Below are 18,117 nucleotides of genomic sequence, written 5' to 3' on the forward strand. Positions count from 1 at the left end.
TTCCAATGGGCTGGTCTTAGTTGCTTGTCTGTGCGGGATGATGAGACTGGATCCCTCATGCTTTCCTCCTCATTTCAGGTTTCCACCATATTCTCATCGGACACTGCGATGGGCGCTTCCCACCTCGGCCTTAAGATGCTGGTATAGCATCAGGCAGCTGCGATCCAGAGGACCTGCGGTGGGACATCGTTTCCCGCTGGGACATCCTTCACCCCCTCTCCCTCAGCAGCAGTGATGGATGCCCACGTGGACCTCCTGACAGAGCTGCAGCTGCTGGATAAGGTGCCCACGCTGGAGAGGCTGCGGGCAGCCCAGAAGCGGAGGGCCCAGCAGCTGAAGAAATGGGCGCAGTATGAGAAGGAGATGCAGCACAAGAAGCGGAAGCATGAAAAGAAAAGAAATGCTGTTAACCGGAAGAAAGTGTCTTTTGAAGCCAGTGTTGCTCTGCTGGAGGCTTCTCTGAGGAATGACTTGGAGGAAGGTATGGCACTTGTGTCTGACAATTTCTTTGTCTGGCTATGTGTGAGGTCCACGTAGTGCTGTGGTGTGCAGAGGCATCTGTGTTGACATCCATGGACTGGGCTACCCTTGACATGGTTGCCATCTCTGATGTAGCTCTGGGATCCTCAGAGCACTGTGTGACACCAGTGTTACCGAGACTGACATCAGGAGTGGGCGCACGATGCCAGGATAGAGCAGGAGTTATGACCGAGATTCAGGGAAAGGGAGGCAGCTTTCATCTCTTTCCTTTTCACACTTTCTACTTACAGAAGGTGTGAAACTCTTCTTTGCCTTCTGGGCGTGCCTCTTTTAGTGGTTTTATAGAAGTCTGTCGCAGGGATTTACATGTCAGTGTAAATCTCTTCAGCTTCCCCCGCTTGGGGGGATGGATTGAGAGCTACGTGGATATACAAATTTTTTCCCTGTTCAAAATGCTGAAAAGTGTGGCTTTGCTTAATGCTCCCTATAGAAGAGAACTGCAAATTGTTCAGAAATTGGTTTAATTGCACCATTTCAAAGTTGATCAAAGTGCTTTGCTTTTGCTTCAAGATCTGAAGGGAGGGGAAAAAAAGGTGTAAAAGTCAATTCCCGTTGGACTCAGCACAGCACAGGGGGAAAACCTGTAAGCTTGGGGGAGGCAGAGCTTATTTCTTTGCAGAGGAGTAGAAACATTTCTCAGAGAAGACCTGGAGCAGCCTTTGGGGTTGCCGCTCTGCCAGGTAGTGAAATTGGTATGATCTTCCTGATCCCTTGGCATGGCAGAGAGAAGGGAGATGCTTAGGAAACCTGGCTGGTTGAGTTGCATCTCTGCTAGTGAATGCTGCTCCAGTTTCCAGCATCTATTGCAAGAAGCAGTATATACTTGCATGGTATGTGGGTGGAAGGCAAGGACCTTGTCTTGTTTTGTGAGGAATCTCCCCAAAGTCATGTCCCTGTTCCTGAGAAGGCCTTTTGTGCACCCTAACTTGTCTTCATGTGCGTGTTTTGCACCTGTTGGGAACCGCAGCGCTTTGGTGGTGGACAGTGATGCCTGCCTGGGCAGTGCGTTACGAGTGTCTGCCAAGCCCTGCTGTGTGTCTGTGGTTTTGTGTGCATTTGTAGCCTCTCTTTGAAAGAGCAGACCTGTGATAATGTCCTGGAAATGGCTTTCATTTATTTCTTCCTTGCTTTAAAGGTTTAACAGTTGCTTCCAGCTCTTTGCTCCAGTGAACCTGTGTTTCTCAGTCTGAGCTGCTGTAATCTTTTAGGAGAGCCCCAGCAGTGAAGCCAACTAGGGCCCTGTTGTGAAGTTGTGGCTGTTGGCATTACCTGAGCTGACAGGTTTATGACTTGTATCACCCCTGCCTGTGCTGGCAGATACTTGGCAGGGTATGGCTTTGGGTTTTGTAGTCAGCTGCCCACCTGTAAGTGACAGATCACAAAGTTGGGGTGGGTAACGAGCGTTTCATCATCCTCCTCTTCATGCGGTGATGGTGCCTTTGCTCTGCACTTGGGCTGGAGACTGCAATGGGGCCACCAGGTCTTCGAGAGGCCCAACCTTGTAGTTTGGCTTTCTGCACTTCTGGCTTTGGATCTGGGCAGTTTGGAAGGAGGAAAACTCCTTCACTGTCTGCCTTAGAAATATTTTCTTATTTTGCGAGAGACACACAAATGGCGGAGGTGTTTGCAAACACAGCACTGTTGGACGGTAGTTATGCACCCTGACGGCAGTGAGCAGGCAGGGCTGGCGGGTGTTCAGCCAGTGGCATTAACAAACTGGTGTCAGAGGTCCTGTGGAGGACGGCCGTGCACCACGTGTGGACGTGAATTCTTTGCTGTTGGGAGTGCAGGAATTGAGCTTTCAGCTCACAACTTCACTCCTTTCCTCCTGTAAGGGAAAAATCCATTGCTGCAGGTCTCTGTTCTGAACAGTTGCTCTTTCCAATGTGGTGCTGGTTACACCAGTTGTGATAAAGGCACTTCCCTGCTTGGTGGGAAATCAACTTCTTCACCCTCTGGAGAGGGCAGGGGTGGTATCCCCGGGGCCACAGGTGCTTCCACTGCGTAGCTGGATTTTTCAGATGCCTCAAGTTTAAATTCCGTTTGTTTTGTGGTCAATTAATTTAAGTCTTAAATACAGTGTGTGGTTCTGCCCTTGCTCAGCCTGCATTGTGCTATGGGACCAGTATAAAGGGGAGGAGGGGACAGAGTCAAACTCAGATGCCAAACTGGGAAAATTCCTTATCAAGCATCCTAGGCCAAAGTGAGGGAATTCATGGGCTTTTGGAGGTCCCAGGTGATTATTTCGGTGTATGAATCATCTTTTGTTTCTATGGGGGAAGTGGAGGGGGAGGTGAAATAGAAGCGATTAAGAAGCTGAGAAGTCAGCATGAGGAAGGTTAGAGAGCTGGGGGTGCAGCTGGCACATGTCACCTCTGAGCTACCTCTGAGTAGGTGTGCCATTTCCATTCTTCATTACTTTTCTGTACTTTTGCATTTTTTTAACATTCCCACTCCTGAAGTGGGAGAGGGTATGGTCATAGGCGCCGGGCAATAAAACTGGGGAGAAGAAAGCTGAGTTGGATAGCGAGTCAGCTCATTGTTGGGAAGGCGTCTTGTGCTGTGGCCTAACCTTCTGATGGAGGCGATGGGTTGAGCCCTGTAGGATGGAGTTGGTGGGTGCAAAACCCTGCCCTGCTCCTCAGGGAGCAGCCCCGTGTTCCTGAGGACCTGGACGTGCCAACGTCACCGTCCTTTGCCTGCGCCTTGCCCAGATGTAACTGAAAGAGCAGTGCTCATTTTGCTCCACTCCTGTGCACCCACGGGTACCTGCGGCACCTTCCCTCATCCCCATTTCCTTCTGCCACCGATGGCATGGCCACCAGGCTGAGCCACCCTGGCTTCCCAGCTAGCCTGTGACCTCTCTGGCTCTACAAATGGGACAGCCTTGGAGAAAAGGACTTATTTCCCATGCAAGAAACCCAGGTTTGTCTATGGCTGAGTCCATGAGTGGGTGACGGGGCGTGTTGCAGAACCGCTGTATCTCAGTGTGGTGGCGAAGCAGGACTGAAGGCAAGGGCTCCTAGGGAGTGTCAGCCCCGGCGTGGGCAGGAGCTGCGAAGGGGTGATGGCTCCTGCCTGCTTGCTCCTTGCATCTTCTGCAACAGATCTGTCAAAATATCCCAGGCTTAACAAACAAGCTGCTATTAAAAGCTCCTTTGGATCTGTGCTGACAGAACCAGGGTAGGGAGCACACTGCTAACACGCTGGTGGCAGATGTGAGCAGACAGTCACTCTGGGGAGAAGTAGGTGACGGGCAGCGACCCCAGACCAAGGGTAGCGGACCCCCTGGGCTGCAGCGTGCTGGCTGGGACCTTTGGTTTGGAAAGCTGAAATATCTACAGATGGCTTATGGGTGAGCTCTGAGTGAGGACAGAGCAATCCCAGTTGCCACACTGGACCCACTCCGCTCTGCCCTGCGGAGGAGCTGGGAAGGGTGTGCTGTGGAGAGGCATCGTGCAGCCACTGTTTCAAGTGGAAATATGTTCAAGCCCTCACTCAGCTCTAGGCACGATCTGAGCTGGTTGCAGGGGGATGGTGCAAAGGGGAGGACACTGTCCATACAGAGCTCACAGGGAGCAGCAGTTGTATGTGACCTCTGGGCTGTTCTAATGGCTGCGGAGGAGAGTTGCTTTCTACCGCAGTAAAGCAATGCTTTATAAGCTACCACACTAACTGCAAGGCTGTCGCCCTTCAAGGCCATCCTGCAAGGTGATGGACTGAAACTGTGGGGAGGAGGCAGGTGTAAGAGTTGGTCCGAAAACAGCATTGTCTCAACTTTGTCATCAGGAATATGGACTCCGACAGTTAGGCTAACGTCTTGACATGAGCCTGCAGCGGCCTGCCTGAGAAGCAGTTGCTGATCCTGGGAATGGAATGCCAGGCTTGTAAGGTCATTGTGCCCTGGGCAGAGCAAGGACGAGAGCTGCATCTGGCAGGAAACGGCCAAAGGATAGAGATGCTGTCTACTTCTCCCTTCTAGAAACCTGGTGGGGGGAGATAACAGCCGAAGGAGGGAGCCTTGCAGAGGCAAGAGGGCTCTGTTTTGGCGAAAGAGTGCCGTGCCGTTCTCCGGTGCCAGGGACGAGCCTGAGAACCGTTATCAAGAAGGATCGATCGGCATCGATGGAGCTCAGAAGAGGCAGAGATATGGAGGAGGAGCAAGGGGTGCTACTGGGCATGAAAAGGGGCTCCTCAGCACCCAAACTTTGGAAGCTTCCCCCACCGAGAATCATGACGATCATCAGGACCGGCAGGACGCTGCCTGGACCTGGGACCATAGGGACGCCATAGCAAACCCCTTTGGCATGGTTGCCTTAATTTTGCACTTCGAGATCACAGCAAACGAACCATCACGAGTCCACTGAGTGACCGTGACAGCTGGTCCCGCCATTCCCAGGGTGGCACCTTGTCCATGAAAGCAGCCCTGGCTGCTGCAGGGCTGTCGTGTCCAGGTCTTTCTACATCGCTGAGCTCCTATAAAAGCAGCCCCAGAGCTCGGGAGAGGAGCTGGTGTTCTGTAAATCGAAAAAAGAGATCCCAGAGGTGAGTAAAGTGGCTGCTTGTACAGACACATGGCATTTGCTGCCCTGAAGTCCTGTTGCACACCTGGCCCGTTTGCAGGGGGAGCTCCCGCTTGAATGAGAGACGCTGGAGGTGTTAGCGTTAGCTGGGGGGTGAGCTGCATTCCCTTCAGCGAACCAATGGAGAAAGAAACCCCCTGAAGGACTGATTCACCTTCCAGCGGTGCTGGAGGTGCCCTGCTTTCTCCTGATCTCGGATGAGAGCTGCCTCCCTGCAGGCACCCGCTGCTTCCCGAGCTGTGGCTCCGGAAAGCATCGCTGCAAAGTCCTTCTGGCACTTCATCCTGCAAGCAGAACTTTGTCAGAGCCAGAATGTTGTATAAAACAGTGTTTCTGCCCAAGTTTAACCATGCAGATCCTAATGGCTGGTGAGCCAGAAAGTGAATGAAAACTCGGGTTCGATGACCTTGGATTTGGCATCCAGCAAAAAGGTTCCCGTTAGCAGAGCAGCAGGCGCAAGCTTGGGGCTCGCCAGGTCCTGCGCCAGTGTGGAGAAGACTTCCCCAGGGAGGGTATAAGTATTGCACAGTGTATACATATAAATACACCCCCCACGTCTCCCTTCATGCTGACCCTTAAATCCGCTGTAAATGTGCGGTAATGAGGAGCGTGGTGAACCCTTTTAGGAGCCATCCCCAGGCAGCTCCTACTGCACTCTCTTTGCACCTTTCTGGAATAAAACCAACCTTGTCATTTGCAAAGGCATTTTAAAGAGAGGCCCTAATTAGTGTCTATAAATTGCTTTCTTTAACCTTTCCAAGTTGATGTGATCTGTTCCCTTGTTACTAAAAACCTTTTATGAGGTGCCTTAATTTTCCACCCACATTATTAGTCTCCTGAAGCTTTTTACATGAGATTCCTGTGTCCGAGTCTATAAGTAAGTGCATTTATCTGTCTGAGAAGATTTTTCTCCTGGGTTTCATGCCCTTTGAAGGGCTCTGGAAAAAACTCCTCTTTTATCACCAGCAGTCTGAGTGTATATCTGGATGTTTGGGGAATGACACAAGTCAGAAATGAAAAGTTTCTCTTCAATAACAAAGGCGTTTCTTGAGTTTTAAACTCCAAAGGTGTGGAAAGGAAAGCCGCCCTCTTGAGGAAGCTGTGCGTGGGAGCCCTTGGCAATGATGGGTTTTGTTAATTTTGTTAATGGTGGTTGGTATGTCTTCCAAAAGCAGATTCACATATTTGGCCACATTTAACTTGGCTTTTTCACGCAATCTGGATGTGATGCCAATGCAGGGTGGCTTGCATATGGCAGCTAACTAGCTGGCATCTGGGAGCACGAGCAATATTGAATATGCAACTTTCTCTGTTGTCATAACAAGTAAATAATATCTTTTTTTTTTTTTTTCCTGACTTCTTGGAGTTTCAATCAAGTGGGAAAATTATTTACATTTCCATTAGAGCTTGAAATGCCAGCTTTTCTGTTTAGAAATTAATGCTGAAAGTCCACCTCGGGTTTTCCGGGGATGAGGCGGCCCTTCCTCCCCAAATCTAATGTCAACTTAAACATTTTGTTTCAAATCCTTTCTTTAAACAAAAACATTTGTTCAGAAATACTTTACTTTTTAAATGAGACATTTCCTTAACTTCAGAATGGATTTTATAAAATGTGATGCCAGCTGTTGTAGAAGAGCTTTTGGTTTCAGTGGGTCAAGCCTCTTCTTAATCCCTTTCGGAAGGATCGGGGTGTGTGCGTTCTTGGGGCGCTGGCTGTTGCATGCACTGAACACCACTGCTTGCTCTTTCCATACCTACAGACCAGAAATTCTGCATCTTTTGGGTTTCTCAATTCACAGCAAGGCTCAGCACAAGCAGTCTGCCTCCTGTGCCCCATGCAGTGAGCAATTGCTTTTCCTGACTAAAACAAGAACTGAAAACGTGCACGCAAATGCACTCTGACTGACTGTGCTGAGAAACGGTGATGTAGGGATCCTGGCTGGAATTCTTTTGATCAAAATTTGAACACATATCCCCTTGCCAACCTCTTGCAGGCCTGGCTGCCCACCCTCACCTCCGTGGGCACATCTTTCCGCTTGCACCTTGTTTTGGCAGAGTGCGTGTTCTTGGCTTGCGTGATGGAAATGGGCTAGTTTCACATCGTTTTGGTTTCTGGCTCTTACATGTGTTCCAGCTTCCGCCATTTCTGATACCACTGCAAATATTTCTTATGTATCTTGTAACGGTATTACAAGATATTACAATGTAGGTAATGAAGAAACATTGGATTCGAACTACTTGTCCCTGCAGTAAGGATGGTCCATTTGGATTCAAGGTGTGTGAGATCAAACAGGAATTGGCCAATGACTGTTGCCAATCCCAGATTTTGTTTCTTACCAGAAGTGGCTTAAATTGCTTAATCGGCTTCTAAAATTTGGCTACAACGTGTTTTGGAGGGGCAGCTCGGAACTAGTGTCTCCTTGGTTGCATGTAACCCTGAATGCACACTGGGTATTTCTTGGTTTATTACTGTTGTCGGTGGTTGCTTCTCAATGCAACCGTGAGGAAGGAGTATTGCCTTTCTAAAGGGGATCTGGGAATGGGGAGTAAAGGCTGAAACTCTCAGGGTTGTGCATGCAAGGTGCAGGAGGTAGGATATGTAAGGTCACCATCTGCTCTGCAAACCCTGGCCGGCCAAATCACAGCAGGGAGAGCTTGGGATGCAATGGCCGCCTTCGCCGGGAATGTCAGGACTTTTGTCAGCCAAAGGCAGATTATCGATAGGACCTTAATTCAACCAGGTGCCCGGGGATGTTTGTGCGTACAGTGAAGTGCTAAATCGCTGGCATTTAACCTTTCCTTTCCCTGTCCTGGCTCTCTGCTTCCAACGGCATCGAGGTGGCCTTGGATGGCTGCTGCCAAATGTCAAAGCCAGAACTTCCCAGTCTGAGACTGATAATACTTGCTAATGTATCGGTGGCTTTTTCTAACCAGTAACTTCCCAGCTTGGTTGCCGTTGTGGTTTCCCTGGGGGGATCAGAGCCTGCCATCGGCACAAGGGGGACCAAGGCAGGGAAGTGCAGCAATGGCCATGGATATGGGTTGGCTCGAGGACTGAAGGCAGCACGCCTGGCTGCCTGCTCAGTGGGATAACGGCTAGGCTGTCGTATCAGCTCTTCCATGCCAGCTCCTTGCTCCAGAGAGCTGTGACATGGGCTTTCTTGCAGGCAACATGTTTCTTGCCTGCCTGGCTGCCTTCCAGGCGTGTGCTATTTCCTACACTCCGATTAACTGTGTGTTTTGTCCCACTCCAATAACGAGACACCAGAGAGCATAAATAGCAGCTCAGTCGGGGACCTCTGGTATCTTCTGCGTAATAAGCAGCAGCAACCCGGGGTGAAATATGGTCTGTCTTCCTACCTTGGCCATGACCTCTGATAGCCAAGGCTCTGCCTTGCTGCAGTGCTGTGTTGTGATATCTAATCCAATTCTGTGAAAAGGACATGAGACATTAGCATAGTCACTCCTGAGAGCTTACTGGTACCTGGCATTTTGCAGCATCATTCTGTTTTCAAGTGTGGTTTTTAAAAAAAAAAAAAAAAAAAAAAAAGAAAAAAAGAAGTAGTGAAACAACCCCAAAACTAAAACAACTCACAACCAAAAGCACAGTTCTGCAGCCAGGTGTCTAACTCTTCTTTGCAAATGAATGTTGGTAGGGAAGTGAATGTTTTTGGAAGAAAGCCTTCTTGCAGGACCAAACCTCACGTGGCTGCTTTACTCTGATGCAGTTGAAAACGCAGTGCTTGGGTATAGTTTCTGGACAGGAGGAACTTGGCTGTAAGCTGTAGCTGCAGGCTGTGCTTTCTGCCCCTTCTCCCCATCAAGGAGAACTTGCAAAGTGGATTAAATCTATTTTTTTCTTTTTTTTCCAGATTTAAATTCCTGCCTTTCTGGATTCAGTCCAGCTCAGCTGGTGTAGATTTCTTCCTCCTAGAATGGTGGAAAATAGAGGTTGAGAGGGCCTCGGGAGGTCATGTAATCTACCTCCTGCCCCAAGGCAGGATCAACTGTATCTAAAATGCTTGCTAATGAGGTTGGCGTTAGGTATCTTAGTGTATTTATAGGCATCTCCACAACACAAGAGCACATATACCTGTGCAAGTGGCCCTGCTTCTCATTCAATTCCGCATATTTTTCCTGTGTGCTTATATTTGTCCTTCCTTATTTTGCTTTGCATCCCATCCTTACGCTTATTGACTGTGAGTTTTCCTACTTCCGTGAAGAATGCTCTAATTCTTTCTTTAATAGCAGTTGCTATGGCAGCTGGTTCAGGCGGTGCCTTATAACCTAGTGCAGAGCTGCTTTTACACACGCTTTCTCTGCTTGGTGTTTTTTTTTTAATCTCTGGAGCGTGGCCAGATCTTTGGGCAACGTTATCACCCACTGCAAATGTCTTGACAAAAATTAAAATAAATAAATAAATCCGTTTCTGGCACAGCTGTTAAAAATGTCACCTAAGCCTTGCCTACCCTCTCACCCGGTACCCAAAGGATGCTAAATAGGCCAGGAAGCAAACTGTTTAATTCTGTCTGCTGATGCCTTTGTAATCAAGAGCCAAGATGCAATCAAGCACCCTGCACTCCTTTTAATTCTGGGAACAAGAGCCCATGTGCAGCTACTAGCAAGCAGATGCAGTTTCCACTGAGGTCCCTGCAATTTGCAACTGCTTATTGCTGAATTTGGCTTCTGGATTCCCTAGATAGCATAGCATGAGGAAGACTGGCTGTAAATATTACTCATGTAGGAAACTGGCTTTAGTTGCTCTGTTGTGTTTCTCATGCTCCATATACATTTTATAACAGTTTGCAGCATCTGTCAGTTTGGCCAAGGATTTCAAGCTTGATCTGAATTCCCTTTTTCCTGGTGGTCTTGTCTGCTCTGCCTGGCTTTGCTTTCAAAGTGGCACAGAGGAGTGGTCTCTGCCTTGAGTGTAAGAGCACCAAGCTCTGAATTGCAATGGGAAACTTCCAAAGTCTCATTTATCTTCATGTGCATTTACCTGGGCTGACAAGAGAAATCCTATTAGCTAAAAAAAAAAAACCCCAACAACAAAACACCCAACACCCATCTCCCCCCCCGCCACTGCAAAAAAACCCAACCACCCACCAAACAAAAAAACCCACACTTTTTTATCCTCCTAAGCGCTACTGCTATAGTCTTCACCTCTAAAACGGGATGCTAGTGCAGGAATTAACCTGAAGGTCGCTCTCACAACCTTCTCATTGGTTGCACCAGCCCTATTTTAACCCGGTTGGCAGCTGATGGTTTCCGCGATAGAGAAGCATTATCTGCGCACAGCTTGTATTTTGTCCTGTGTTACACCTACATCTGTCTGGAAACATCCACGTTTTGAGTGGGTGGGGGAGATCCTGGCACCTTCAAAGTATTTCCCCTCTGGTCTGATTCAGAGCAGCAAAGGTTGGAGATCAAGGGCTGATACCTGCCCAGTTTCGGTTGAAATGATAAGGCTTGAATGTAATGAGGCGCGATGGGTTGGTGTATTTGAAGTCTTTCAAATTACCCAATCTGAAGGATTCCCTATGTCAAGATCATCTTTTTCAATAAAAGCAAAATTTTACCAGCAGAATATTATTGAATGAAAACCGCAAAGTCCTTGCACAGGAATGGAGGGGCTCTGCTGCACTCAGGTTTCATTGCTGCAGGACGTCTATGGTCTGCCCAGTGGCTTAGGACAAGGAAGTCACCTGGAAATCCATACCAGCTGTCAACCTCTTGGAGTTGGAAAAAGCAATGACCCTGCAGTAAAGGACACCCATTTCACTCACGTTAAGGATGTGAAGAGAAGAGCACTTTCTGCATCTGTCTACCAACCTTGGGCTCGATTCTTATGTGTTGTCAGAGGAGATGGGTGAGATCCGAACTGGGGTGCTGTGATTAACCCTCTGGAGAGTCCGTCAGCTGTACAGAGACCAGGACCCAACTTACTTAGAAACGTGGGGCTGGACGTCATACGGCAGTCACATGGAGAGTGAGTTTCAACCTACTTAGGAGCTCAGACTCTTTCCGTGACTCTCGAACTTTTCAGACCTGGTTTATTTTTTCACTTCAGATCCTGTCAGTTTGTCTTTCATTAGCAAGGCTAGAGCAGGGCTCTGTGGGAACTTAAGTGGGACTCTTCTCTTAATTAAAATTTTGGTTTGGTAGCCTGAAATAGCAGGCATTAGAAAGAGCCAGAGCTCCAGCGAAGGAGGACAGTCCCTGTGGATCTGCAGTGACATCCTCCTGGCTGTCAGGCAGTTGATCACAGGGTTTTCTTTCCTCCTAAAGCTGTTGTTGTCAAAACAATGATGCAGGTCCTGAACGTGATACAAAACTCCAGTCTAGGCTGTAACCAGTCAACTTCCAACCTGCTGCTGGCTGCTGTGCCAAAACCACATGTCTGGGTTGGTAGGTGACAGCAGGTCATGGAGAAGTGCTGGAAGTCCATTTTGCTTTTCTTAGAAGGGCCAGTGAGTTTAAAATTTCATCTTAAAGGGCATCTAGGCAGTATACCATGTGTGCTTTCACAGTAAATTTATTCTTCCATAACTTTAATCGTGTAGTTGTGAAATAGCTATGAACAAGCTGCTGCTCTGCCCCCTGACCCAAAATATTCTCATCTGTGGCAATTTTCCAGCACTCTTCAGAGCAAGGAAAACTGTCATTTGAGTACTGGTCAGCACTGAATCTATAGTGTGGATTCAAGGTTTGGGTCATCACTGCATTGTATCACTCAGTGCTCTAAGATTTCCCATGTCTTTAGTAATGGGAATGTTTGCATCGTTGATCTGTCCAGTTATCTTAAAGGGAGCAAGAGAACAGGAAATATTTCTTGCTTCCCTTATATTCAAAGGCTTGTCTTCTAGCTGAAGGACAGTATTTGTTGGCTAATTTCCTCCTGTGAAGTGGGATTGACAGCTTGAATTGCAGCTAGAGGTGGAAGGAGCTGTGCCCAGAGCAGTGCAAGTGTGATGAGACAGAGGTCTGGCCATCTGGCTTTGCTTGATCCTTGTATCGTTCTCATGGGTTTGAAAGCTTCCAGAAGCATGTTGCTCATTCAGCCTTCCTGGACAAACTGGGGGCTTCTCGTGAATCCCTGAGCATTTTGGCACAGGTCTCTAAAGATATTTGGATGTTTCGGGTTCCACTGAAGTCAGTTTGGTTTGGCCACCTAATGCATTTGTGCTTTTCAGGAATACAGAATCCATCTGAAAAATGGTCAGCTCCTTTCTGTTGGATGCTGGTGTAAAGATCTTAACACAGTTAAGCATTTCTGCCCTATGGTATTAAAATATACTGACATGGCATTCTGTGCCCCTGGGGATTGCCCTGGTCAGCACCAGAAGTTCCCAGCAGCAGTGGAAATGTCTCACCTCTTTGCTGTAGGGAGGAGTGGTTCCCTGGGGCAGTCATTACCCAGTTCTGGAAACCCACCCCAGTGCTGTGGGTTCCCCACCCTCCTCCTTCCTTTTGTTTCCCACAGGAAGGGGCTGTGGGTTTTCCATCCATGGAACAGGAAAGAAATGGGGGATCCTGTTTACCTACCCACTGAGCTGCTCATGTCTATTTAAAACCTCTTCTTGCAATGTGCTGCTTAGTGCTGTGGCACCTCATTTGCCAGCTGTCCTGGCTCTGCTGTGCCCCCTGGAAAGAGCTCCTCCATGGAGCATCATACGTGGAGGTCCTGAGATGCCATGGCTGGGACCCTGGAGAGGGCTTCAAAACCCAGTGGGCTGATTCGAGGAGTTAACCAGCACCGATTACTGTGTAACTGGGAGATGAAATTAACAGCTTTGTCACCCACAGACCATGGTGTCTTGGCACTGGGGGGCAAGAGAACGATATTCGTTCACGCTGCAGTGGGCAAAGTTGGTATTGCAGTTTTTCCTTGTCCCAAAGCAGTTTCTGTGTTAGATCCTAACAACATCCAACTCGATATTGGCTCCTTGGGAGGTGTCAGGTTGTGTCTGACCTGTGCGCAAACAGGGAGGTGTGGTGAGACTCATGCAAAAGCCTTGGCTACATTTATTATCTCTCACTAAAATATTAGAGGACGTTGGGCACGGGCTGTTTTGTCGTGGACATCCCTTTGCTCTTGTTGAGAAGTCTGAATTCTCCACAGCTGTGGTAGAAGCCTGCAGCGTGGCAGACCTGCTGCGTGGGAGGGAGGCCACCTTCCCACAGTGGACAGGGGATGGCTCTGAAGCAGGAGAACCAGGAATGCCTTCCATGCACGGGACCTGGGAGTGCTCTAGCTTCTGCGTGTTCCTGATGGGTCTGTCTTACTTACGGAAGGGTCTTCTGCACAGGAGCAGTTTATCTTATGGTTACAGGTCCGAGGGCTGTTAGCAAAGGCAAGCAGGGTGACGGAGCTGCAACTGGAGAGCACTGCTGATGGAAATGTTTGTGGGGTAGGCGAAGGGAAGGCTGGAGGTCTCCTTGCCAGAGCAGGATACACATGATGCAGAAGCAGGACCAAGCGGTGCAGCCTGCCCCTGGCTCTGGGACAGCTTCCTGGAGCAACAAGAACCTCGTTAGGTTTGTCACAATTTGCAGTGGACAGAGTGAGCGTGTAAAATGCTGACTTGGGCTTAGGCATTTAACCTGAGCAAAAGGGTCACGGGCTGCGGCAGGCTATTTGCTTTGGAAAGAAAATGTGCGCTCACGCATCCCCTGGGATGCGCCAGCTCCGGAAAGCAGCGGGACTGGCAGCAGCCCGTGGGGCCACGGCCAGGGCAGCCTTCTCCGAGACTGCTGGCAGGGGGGAGCTTTTTGTGCTGTCATCGCCCCTGGGGAGCGAGTCGTTCCCGTGGGGTTTGGGGAGCGCGGGGGCTCTGTGGGGCTTTTTACCCTGCCAGCCTGGGTGTGTCTCGCTGTGAAGGCGGTTGCGCCAGCTGGCCCTGGCGCTGACGAGGAGCCTGGCAGCGGTGCTGTGCACGGCAGAGGGCTCTCAGGTAGCTGTTAATGAGTGACCGGTGGAGCAGGAGCCCAGGGACCCAGCGAGTCACCCAGTCGCCGTGTTTAACTACAATTAGCCCCTTGTAAGCAGTGGTGGTAGCTGTGCGTAATGGTGAGCTAATCTCACAGGGGAGAGGGTTTGCTGGAGGAGGTGATGGCTTCCAGGTGCCCTGGCTGGTGCGGGTGCCGGGATCCATGATCCGTATTGGGCTTCCCTTGGGAAGGCGGGCGCGGTGCCGTTGGGGTGTGCACGCATCGTGTTCCTGCAAGGTTCAGCGCTGCAGCATCCCGGGATGTGCGCTGACAAGCCCTGCCGTAGTCTGAATGCTGGGACCAAATCGGGGACCGTGTCACCGCACCAGCGTGCACCCTCGGAGCAGGGTGCTTGGGGACCCGCGCATGGGCACAGCCAGTGCTAGAACCAACCCCTTCCTGCATGGCTGGCTGAAACGGGCTGAGCCAAGAGCCTTGGTCTGGCAAATGTGGCTTCGACCTGCCCGTAATCAGGACAAGCTGCCTGGTGCAGGGAGAATGGCACTGCCAACAGGCAACGAGCGTCACTTACTCTATTTAATTAAATTCTGGGGGGCTTTTTTTTAAATGGCCTATTTTTTTTTTCTTTTGGACAGCTGCTTAACTGGGAAAGTAAGCTGGGGGGAGGAAAGCTGTCCTTATTTGAAAGGGTCTCCCTTAGCCTGTAAATCTGGGCCAGATCCGCTGGTACGTGAGGGCTGCTTTGTGTGACCCTGGTAAGGAAAACAACCATAAGTGTCACTTTATAGCTGTTCTGCTTTGCTCGATGAATCTGGATCAGTGTCTCTCTCCCTCCTAATCAGGTTAGTTTTCTTTTGATCTACCCCTATTAGGGGAAACCTAAACTGATTTAGCTATTCCTATCCATTTTCCATTTGCCTGATGGCTCTTTCCACAAGGCTGTGTTGGCTCTACCTTAATTAGTGTTGTCTGATGCTGTAGCAGGTGACGCTCTGGTGTATAACTTTGTAAACCTTAGCCAACATTCACTGGGAATTTTTTGCCAGATGTTTTGTTTCATTTTTGGACAGATTAGTTTTAAATTGGCAAATGCACTAGATTTAAGGAGAAGACAATTGCTACTAGCTGTCAAGAAGAAAACACTAATTGTCAATCATGTTTTATTGAGCCTCTGTTGAACTGGTTTGCCATAGAAAACATAATTCTCTTGTACTCTGTCTTCAGGAAATCTGATTTTTGTGAGTTCTGCTCTCTCAATAATGGTGATGTATGCTAGAGCATAGAAGAGGAAAAATTAGCTCAGGATTAAAATCTGTGACACCCTGGAATTTAAATCACCTGTTTCTAGGAGCACAAAACCATTATCCATGCTGGTGTGCCATAAAATCATTGCAGATGCACATTCCTTGTTGCTTCTGCATGTAAACCCTGTCTATGCATGTGATTTACAGCACTTTCCCGGACGCAGCAGGGTTTAGTGAATGCGGTGGCTTGTTTGTTTGCTCTGAATAGGTTTTGAAAACGAGCCTTGAGTCACTGTGAGAGAAGATAAGAATAGTTGGGGGGAAACTTCAGTGTTCCTGCCTCACTCTGGGGCTTGGCTGCGGTGCTGCACTTCCCGTGACTCAGAGCGGCAGCAAGGCACCGGCTTCCTCTGAAATCACCCGGGTTTTGCAAAGCTACTGCTATGGTCGTTAAGTAAATCAGGCTTTTAGTGAGCTATTCTCCGCAGCAGTTGTGTGTGATGTCTAAAATATATCTCACTGTGCTCCTGCTGACATTAATGCCCTTGAATTGACTGCCTGGAGAGACAGGTGGAGCTGAAGGGGCATCTTCCAGAGAGCCATTTCTTGAGTCCAGGCTGGTTTTGTTTTTCTCTTGTGATAAATTGAGCAGGATTTGGCAGTTTTTATGAAGCTGTTTTCTTGTGAAAGGGAAGTGGGGAGATACGGTACCCTGTGTGACACAGACATGTAGGAGCTGATCCAGAAGTGTGGCCAAATAGGATCCGTCAGTGGGTCAGCGTAGCCTGGACCCTGTCTCTCGCTGCTGGTTTAGTCCTGGGGAATGCGCTTCATCAAAAGCAAATTTCTCCTTATTTCCAGCGAGAATATCAGAAAGGAAGGGATTGCCAGCCAAGAAGCTGCGGAAACCTTGTCATTCAAATCTAGTCCGCTGTCTGAAGAAAATCCTTGATTTAAATACTCTGGGTGGAGGAAGGAGGGACCAGAAAGTTGCAAAGCATCCCAAAACTGCTGGCAACGTAAGAACCTCCTTATAAGAGCTCCTGCTTCTCGCACAGTTCCTTGAAGAACCTCTTTCTAATGCTCTTGGAATTTTACTGCGGAACAGAAATCCAAGGGAGGGTTTGCACATCTTGCCCAGCTGCTCTGGGGCTCAGGTCTATCTGAATTTCCATCTGACCAGGGCTGTTGTGACTGGTGCTGGTGGGCTGGTGCTGGGGTGGAGGAGACGGCTTTGCTTTATGCGTTGTCACCATGGCATGGTGACTCTGAAGATCATAGCTGCCATGATTTGATCCTCTCTGCCTGCAGTGGGGATGGCCTCATCTGAACCTCGACTGTATGTGCTGAATGTTCATCTCTGCTTTTCTGGGTGTTTTATTTACTAGAAATCCCTGGTGCCTGTGTTCTTCTTTTTAATCTCTTTGATGCTGTTGTGCATTACAGACACAGAACAGCTCAAACCAATTTGGTTTATTGAAACTGTCTAGAGAAACAACCCTCTTGAGGAACAGCCGTGCTGGGGAGCAAGGCTTCAGCAGTGAAGAGGTTAATGTGGTCTGTCCCGAAAACTATCTGTGCCTCATGCCAAGCCTGATTGTCATCTTGCTCCTTTTAGCCCCCGCAGTTGTTCAGTCCCCAGAGGACCGTATGTGGCCATTTGATCTACGAGGGATGCATGTTCGTTGGGAAACTGTCCTTTGCTTCAGTGCTTCTAGTGTCCCGTTAGGTGGAAGAGGTAGCGCCAGAGCAGCAGCTCCTTCTTGTGTCCTTCAGCTGAAAGTACCTGGAGATCTTGGCCAGCAAAATGTGCTCTGTTCCCTAGCAATGGGTTGCACAGATTATGCGACTTGTGCAACCAGGGTCCATTTTAACTTGCTTTTTGCTGGTGATCCCCTTCTTCCCGGGTGTGCTGGATGGAGGAAAGGTAATGGTCCTGTCGGGGCGTGGAGCCAAGCCAGAGGTTACAGCTGTAAGAGCTGGCAGCAGCCAGGGCTGAAGTGTGCAGACTTCATGCGCTTGCCTTTCAAAGGGGAATAGCTAGAATTTGGTTCAAGGTTTGTAGGTCAGTTTTACCATTATACAACTGTACTGGTTGCACTGCTCATGTGAGATCTGGACCTCGCTGGATGCTCCTGATCTGGTGGGCTCCTTTCCCCAGGAATTATTCTTTATGATGAGATGTACAGAAAGAAACAGGATTTCTCTGTTGTAGCACTAACTGAGGTGGTAGTGGAGGCTTGGAGTGGGATTTGCTTCAGTCTGTGAAATGTGGGCAACATCTCAGAAGCATTTGTCACAAACAGCTGCTTGGAAAGAAATCAATTTTTGTAAGACTGTGTTTTTTCCAGCCAAAGGTAGGACCAAAAAACAGTTGAGGAGGGATCTTAGAATTGATCACAGATCTAGTAATGAGGGTCAGATCTTCTGCATCTCCCAAAACAGGTACAAGTGCTCTTGACACAAGTCATGCTGGGTATGTGGATCTCTGCCCGTATTTAAAGGACAGGACTGCTTGTGTGAGGAAGGTTATACCCCTGGTTTAGTGAGTGAGAGTGTAACCCCTTTTCACAAGGGATAAAATGGTCTGTGGTGTCTCCAGGAACCAGAGCGCTTTGATTCCTGTCCTCATGATGGTCTGTAAGGGCCCTGTCACCCTGGCTAGCCAGCCCCTCTCCCGTTCTTGAAGGGCTTGCTCTCGAAAAGGGTGTTGAGTAAGGTGCTACGGGCCTCTTCTGCTGGATGTTGGTCAGCAGAAAAATATGTGTTCTTTCACCAGAAGCTGCCAAAGTTGCTCG

General features: G+C 48.9%; 1 protein-coding gene across 2 annotated transcripts in view; it reads left to right on the forward strand.

Annotated features, from left to right (window-relative positions):
* Positions 1–234: 234 nt before the first annotated feature.
* PPP1R16B (protein phosphatase 1 regulatory subunit 16B) overlaps positions 235–18,117 on the forward strand; it is a 40,946-nt gene continuing 23,063 nt past the window's right edge. For both annotated transcript variants that reach the window (XM_009959496.2, XM_009959498.2), the window contains exon 1: positions 235–481. In XM_009959496.2, coding sequence (XP_009957798.1) covers positions 235–481 — 247 coding nt within the window. The remainder of the gene's footprint in view (positions 482–18,117) is intronic.

This window comes from Leptosomus discolor, chromosome 17, assembly GCF_034619465.1.
Source record: "Leptosomus discolor isolate bLepDis1 chromosome 17, bLepDis1.hap2, whole genome shotgun sequence".
In the NCBI taxonomy this organism is placed as follows: Eukaryota; Metazoa; Chordata; class Aves; order Leptosomiformes; family Leptosomidae; genus Leptosomus; species Leptosomus discolor.